The following is a 7,745-nucleotide window of genomic DNA, read 5'->3' as shown; positions in this document are numbered from 1 at the left end:
CACATTTCCAGAGACACATGATTTTCATTTTTCTTCTTTTTTCTCTTCTCCAGGATCCCCAAATTCCTCATACATATACACACACATTTGCAGAGATATATTAATAGTGAAACTCACAACTGTTATGTTGCTGATAAAATCCACCATTGTTTTGAGAGGATTTATGAAATGCTGCATGAACTCTTTCTACCGATGAAGGGAGACACTAATTTTACAGATTTTGAATATTTTATGTAATCAGTACACTGCATTGTGCCTAAGTTATGTGGTGGTGCAACGGACGGAGTGACTTCAAATATAAGAATATTTGAGATTAAAGAAAATTGACTTATTATCTTCTTTAATTCAAACTGTCATCATCAAAATTAAGGTCAATTAACTGTCATAATATTATCATCAGGATTGCCTCTAGTCTATAAAACTGGATCAGGCATGCAGTCTTGCTATAGACTAAATTTGTTTTGGTAGTCAAAACTGGTCGCCAAAAATGTGTTTTCTTGTAGTGTTGTTATATAACTATTTTCCCAACTTTGAAAATATTTGTAGAAATGGTGTGGTGCAACCACGGTAGTAGTAGTTGTGGTGGTGGTGATGTGATGATAGTTATGAGGTGGTTTGATGATGTGATGTGGTGATGGTGATAGGATAGTGGTGACATAGACGGTGGTAGCATTGGGAATGATAGTGAATCTTCATCTACTAAGGCCTCTTTTGGGAAGACTAAAAAAGTCAGAAAGTCAGTTTTTAATCTATTTTCGGTCACATCATTCTCTTTATTTTTAATCTACTAAGGCCTCACGGTAGTAGTAGTTGTGGTGGTGGTGATGTGATGATAAAAGTCAGATAAAGAAGAGAGATAGAGAGAGAGAGACAGAGATAGAGTGATGAGCGAGAGAGAGAGATAGACAACGTGGCTGCTAAAAGTGTATTTTCTTATAGTGGATTGATAAATCGAGAAGGAGCTCGATAAATAGAGAAGATATGAGTAAGAAAGTGAGCAAGACGAACATAGTAAGAGAGAAATAGACAAATAGACAAGTAGACAGAGAGAGATAGAGAAGAGTGATGAGTGAGAGAGAGACAGGGAGAGAGAGATAGACAGAAAAAGAGATAGAGAGAGAAAGAAAGAGAGAGATGAAGAGATAGAAAAAGAGAGAGAAACAAAAGATGAGCGAGAGATAGACAAAAAGAGAGAGAAATAGAGCGAATATTTGCTGCTAATTTTTTTCGAGTCAATGAAAAATAGATCAGGCTTGTTAAATTAATATTTTTTAATTTTATTTATTGTTTATACTTTTTACTTTATTGGAGTTTTATGACTCAGTTTGTGGAAAAAAAAATTACAAAATTTAGAAATATTTACAAAGTATAAATTTAAAAATAAGTCATACAAATCTGATTTATTTACTCATAAGTCATGAGTGAATTATTTTTACACACTTAGCCCTCATTTTGATAATGAAATTTTTTTAAAACTTTTTAAATATATGTTTTGTGTCTGTAAAATGATTATTTCATTAGTACTGGTAATAATATTGAAAAATTTATTAACATGATAAATAATTGGGATATTTTGTCTTTTATTTGTGAATTTTGATTTATTCTTAATTTATTAGTGTTATTGAAATATGATGATGTAAAAAGTATAAATAGTTTAATTGTACTTTTTAAAAATAATAAATTTATTATTAAAAATTAAATTCATCAGACTAACCTGTAACTATGCCTTTAAATTTTTGCAATGTAAAACTATCGACAAGCAGCCAATAACAAGTTGCCCATTTTAGCATACCTTTCGCGTGAGGGCCCAATTATTAAAAAATGTGTTCAACCATCGAATGAAAGCCGACTACTTCTTCCATCTAAAAATAATAATCTATTTTCAGAATTTAATTTCTTTTTATAATACAATTATTACATTTTAAAAATATTAATTTTTCAAAATTACCTTTTGATAGTATATTTTTTTAGACATATCAATTGTCATAATTGTACTTTTTGTATTATTAATGGATTTAAAAAAAGGACAAAATAAGAAATTCATTTTATTTTAATAATTAATTTCTTAAAAAAATTAATATTTTGAGATAATAAAAAAAAATAAGATATTAATATTTTTGGATGGTGGGTGTACAACCTCTTAATAAAAATAATTAATTTTTTAATTTTCATTCGGCTACCAAACAATTTAGTAGCCGAAAGTAGGTATACAGCAACTAAAATAAATTTTGTCGCCGAAACTTGACATTTGGCGACCAAAAGTTTGGTCGGGAAAGATTAAAAATTAATTTTTTAATTTTCATTCGGCTACCAAACAATTTAGTAGCTAAAGGTACCTCTACGGCTACTAAATTTTTATTTAGTCGCCAATTGTCATATGTTTAGCTACTAAAAATTGTTTTAGTCGCCAATTGTAATACTAAATTTTTTTTAGTAGCCAATAATCAACATTCCCCTACTAAAAAAAATTAGTAGCTAAAAAGTTGACTTTTGCTGACTAATATTATTTTTGGTAGCCAATTCCGTGACTTTTGGCGACTAAATTATTTTTGGTAGCTAAAAGTGGTCGGCAAAAATACTTTTTCTTGTAGTGTGTAACTGCCCCCCAAAAAATATTCCTTTCACTAGCAAAACCGAAAGGTAAAAGGAAAATTCCCCTCGCTTTGAGTAGATTCTTTAGAGTCCAATTAAAAAGAAAAATCTGAATGTAATTGATACAAAATTTTGAAGCGTTCAATTGATAGATGGAAAGAGGGAGAGAGAGAGAAAGAGAAAAGCACAATCGGATTAAAACCTGGGGAAATTCTAATCTACCCAGTTAAAATCTCTCAAGAGATTTACCTTCTGTTTGTTTGAATAAAAAATATTTTTTATAAAAAGTTTTTCTAAAAATTTTTTTAAAAATATTTTTTGGAGAAAATATTTTTCTATTCTTAGTGGTGATGGTGGTGGAATGAATGTGGAGGTGGAGGTGATATCATGGTGGTGGCCATGGGGATGGCGACGGTAATGGTGGCAGTGGCCATGGTGATTGTGGTGGTGGTGGAGGTGAGAGTGACAGTAGTAGTGTGATTATATTAGTAAGACTTTAGTACAGAAAACGTTTTCGCCCTTTAAAAGTAAAAAATATCTTCCACCCATATAAGTTTATTTTTGGTTGATCATAAAAAATGTTTTCGTTGACTTTTGTTTTCTATTATATCAAATATCAAAAAATATAAAAAAAATATTTTTCGCCTAAACAAACATAGTGTAAAAAAAAAATCTAATCACCATCTCTCTAGATTTAAAAAAATCTAATCAACCATTAGTGGCAGAACCCAAAAGATAAAATTTTAATTATTGTTCCTATTTATTATTTATAATTCATATGAAAGGATAGGGGTAGAGAAATTTTACAGCGTAATAAGACTCAAGTCGAGACATTATGCTTAGTACGAGAGTATCTCAACCACTTGATTAGCCCTTAGTTAATGTAAAACAAATAACTGAAGAATTTTTAGAATAATTGGACCAACAAAAGGCACAGAAGAAATCAAATTGGAGGTAAAAATGTAACTTTTGTGACAAGCTCAAAATCTTCCAAAATTTGATAGTCCGATTGGAAATAACATTTTGAATCAAAGCCACTGTTGTCCCCGATAGATTTTAGTCAAATTCCTTTAATTAGGTCCTCAAATCAGTGATTTTGTTGTTTTAAAAAAATTTTGGTATAGCAATAACTTTATTTTGGGAAATCTATTTTCTGAGATTTCTATTTTGGCGTATTTCTAATGTTTTCTATATCCAAATTTGAATTTAATTCAAATTTGCTATTTTTGATAATATTCTGTTCCTTTTATTTATTTTTATGTTTAGTAAAGAATTTTAACCTAATTAATTTTGTCCTTGTTGAGTTAGTTTCATATATTATAAATGAAGATGTATGCCTTAAGGAAAAACAATTTTTGATTAATATTATTTTGTTTCTCTTTGAAAATTCGTTTCTTCATTATTTCTTCATCTATTATAATGATATCTAGTCTTGTATGATATTTTTCACTGCATTATTTAGTCTTTGTAAAATAGATTTAAGAGAGCTAAAATTAGCTTGCAATGAGAGGAAGATAAAAAGATGGGCCCTCGGGCCAGAAATACATTTTTTTTTTTTAAATTTTAATTCTTAGGCTAATAAATTCAAGTTTAATTTTTTTTTTTATACCGACAATGACATTATTTGTCCAAACTGACACCTATGTGTTTAAATCTTACCTATCTGTCTATCTGTTTAAATGCCATTTACTTGTTCAAATGTCTCACTGTCTATACGTACAAGTCGCCTATCTATGCAATTATCTATTCAAATATCTAACTATTTGTTCAAATGTTCCACTATTCGTACACATGTCACCTATCTATGCAATTATCTATTTAAATGTCTCGCTATCTGTACACATATTACTTATCTGTTCACATATTTATTTAATATTATCTATCTGTCCAACTTACTATCACTAGCTGCCGTATTTTTAACTTATGTCCTTATCACCAACAAAAATTAAACCTTACACTAAATGACATATGGCAGCATATGAATAGACTTTTCACCAATTAACACTGAAAGATGTTTTACCTCTTGTCACAGTGATGAAGGAGAAGAAAGTATAAAGAACTAAATCAGAGAAAGTGCACAAAAATGAGTAGTAGTTTGGATGGAGAGAAAATATATAAGGGATATTATCCACAAAATAAACATTTAATAGAAAATTTATAGAATTTTATTGAAGACAATAAAAAGAAAAAAACTATAAAATAAGGGGCATATAAGAAATTTTAAATGGAGCAAATTGAAAACTATCATAATAACCATAGGGTCCTTCCATTTTGTCGTGCTCATATCACAAAATATCATAACTAAATTACTTTTAGTCATAACAAAAAGATTAAAATGAATCATAATTAAACATCATTTAAAGCATAACTGAAAAATTCTTTAGTCATAACTAAAATAATAATCATAATAAGTCAATCATGTCATAAATCACGCAAGACATAACTAAAAATCTTTTCAATCATTACAACCACAAGACATAAATAAGTCATAATTAAAGTTGGCAATGATCGTAATTGAGACATATGTTAATTCCATAATGATACTCTTTAAAACTTAGTGATAGAATCTCCCTTCGTCACACTATGTGCCGCTATACCTAACATAACTACAATAATAGTTGGTAATTAATAGCAATACTACAAAAATTTATAATTTTATTGTACTTAATTTTATTGTAGGCGTTTGTACCAAATCCTTTCCCCCAAGGAAATGCATGTGGTTATCGAGATGCGCTGGGTTAGCATAGGGGAGATATCTAAAGCACCGAACTAGCTTTTGGAAAAAAAAAAAATATACTTTGTCAAAAAAGCACACCTTGACAACCAAGGCAAGTATAGATTTCCTTGATGTTATATAGTTAGTATCTAACATTTAATGTGAGACAGAGTCTTTGGTGTGCTAGCTGCAATTTTTTCTAAGCAAGTTCACTCTTTCATTTCATAAATAAACAGAATGGCATTGGCTTCCCTGCTTCCTTCCTTTCTCTTCGTGTTTCTTCATATTATTTTATTTCGGTCTGAATCAGTTTACTGTGATGGTAATCTCTCTTTCATTTGGGTTTTTGTTTTTTCTTTCTATTTTCTATTTTTGTTTTTTATGCTGTTTGATGATGTTAGACGTTAGTTTGATGAGGTTTCCTCATTTGTATTATTTATGAATTATAAAAATTTTGATAAATTACAGGTTCTGAAGACACTTTGCTTGAAGGTATCAATAATCACAGACAATACTTGAAGTTGTCGGCCCTCACAAGGACTGATAACACACAATGCCTTGCCGAGCAAATAGTTTCCCAGATAGACGACGATCCTTGCAACACCACCACCACCATCCCCACCCACCCCATCACCATCGCCACCGTGGGCTCCTCCTCCTCCCACCCTCAACTATCTACCAACTTTCCCCGTCTTTTGAAAGATTGTAATATAAACATTAACTCGACAAGCAATGGGTTGATATTGCCTATTTGTGTTGCCAAGTTTGTTGCCACTGGTCTAGTTTGCGCAAGATGCCCGCAGTCACAGTACGCACAATACCTCCGTAGTTCCAATTACACTGAAGTTGGCATAAGTGCAGGAGTCAGCTGGACAGCCATTGTTTTGAACGTAAACACAACCACTGAAAAAAGTGCTGCTAATTTGGTTTCTAACGCGAGCTTGAGTCATTGCTTCTTGTTGTTGTTGTTAGTGTTGTTTCTTTTATACTAATTATGTATGGAGTCTAAGGTTTCTATGGTGCATGGAATAATGTTTGGGTTGTGTAAAATGTGACTTAAGAAGAGTAGTGTCAGCTTGGAGGAAATGCTTCATAGCAGATAAGATTGGAGGTCTGCTATGTGGAAAATGTTTCATTTTTTTATTTTTTATTTTTTTCTGATGGCCACTGCTGGTTCTGGATTTTTTCTTATGCTTGAAAGGATTTTGGTTTGTTTAGTGTCTATTGTTCTTGGGTGCTTGGCCTCTGTTTTTGGTTTATCTTTTCTTTTCGTGCTTTCACTTGGTCCCTCACTAACATTTTTAGTGTAACAGAAGATTTGTCTTTTATTTTATTTTATGCTTTTTCACACTCATCTTTCTTTATTGATACTTATATTTGTATTTTATGTACAATTGATTTCATCAATAAAACATCTTTTTTGCTTATAAAAAGAAGGGTAGCATCAGCAGTAACTATTTCAGCTAAGACCGAGGCTTTGGAAATAAATTTTAGGAAAAATTACAAATTAGTGTAAGTTTTAAAAAATGATTTCAAATGAGTGGCAAATTTGATCAATTTTAATAATTAAAATTATAAACATTTTCATAAATTTACAAATATTTTGTGAAGATTCTACTGATTTGCTATTTTCACTAAATTTTATGTCAGAGTATACAAAAAGTTCTTAATTAATTCAAGCAAAGTCAAATCTCAAAAATGTTATTTCATTGTATTTGTCTCTAAAATAATTACGTCTATTTTTAATACAAATAGGATCAAATCATAAGACTACGATTATCAATTGATATATTTTTTTTCTTCAATGATCTATAAATAGGAGTTAAGAAGATAAACAAATTAAATGACTAAAATAGAACCTATAGTGGCCCTGACAGGCCTAGACAATAATATTATTGGAGAGAATACAGACCTGAAGGAGCAAAACTCTCTCTAGTCCACTCGACAAAAACAGACTAGATAATGAAGTCTGTCATGAAGGGTTCGCCATGGTTTCACTTCAATGTTTGATTAAATTACTAATCTATGACGAGTGAGGAATAGTTTAGTGTACAAACTTCTGTTGACTACATATGCGAAATTACTGTAATATTCTCAGGCATTTTCTGTTATTTTCTTCCATCTCTTTCATACACATAATTTATAATTCCTAACATTATTTCAATTAAATCAGAATTAATTGTAGATCCTTAATTATTTATTGCAATTCCTAACAACTTAATCTAATTTTAATTTAATTATATTTTAGATCAATTTTTAATTATATTTTATATTTTAGATCAATCCTTAATTATAATTTTATTTTAATTAATATCTTAATTTAATTTTAGGGTTGGAGAAGATGAGAATATAATTATATTTTTGTTGTGTTAATTTCACTTTATTTATAAAAAAAAAATCTAGCTCACTCTAAAATAAGGTGTGTGTGTGTGTGTGA

General features: G+C 30.0%; 1 protein-coding gene across 1 annotated transcript; it reads left to right on the top strand.

Moving 5' to 3' along the window:
- Window positions 1-2,979: 2,979 nt before the first annotated feature.
- LOC114313791 (putative GPI-anchored protein At3g06035) lies at window positions 2,980-6,300 on the top strand. Its single transcript, XM_082911927.1, has 3 exons — window positions 2,980-3,048; window positions 5,272-5,329; window positions 5,777-6,300. The coding sequence occupies exons 1-3, from the start codon at window positions 2,980-2,982 to the stop codon at window positions 6,298-6,300; spliced, it is 651 nt and encodes a 216-aa protein (XP_082768053.1).
- The last annotated feature ends 1,445 nt before the right edge of the window (window positions 6,301-7,745 follow it).

Source organism: Camellia sinensis, chromosome 2, assembly GCF_055761805.1.
Source record: "Camellia sinensis isolate YWXY chromosome 2, ASM5576180v1, whole genome shotgun sequence".
Taxonomy (NCBI): domain Eukaryota; kingdom Viridiplantae; phylum Streptophyta; class Magnoliopsida; order Ericales; family Theaceae; genus Camellia; species Camellia sinensis.
This window is presented reverse-complemented; position numbering and strand designations above follow the sequence as displayed.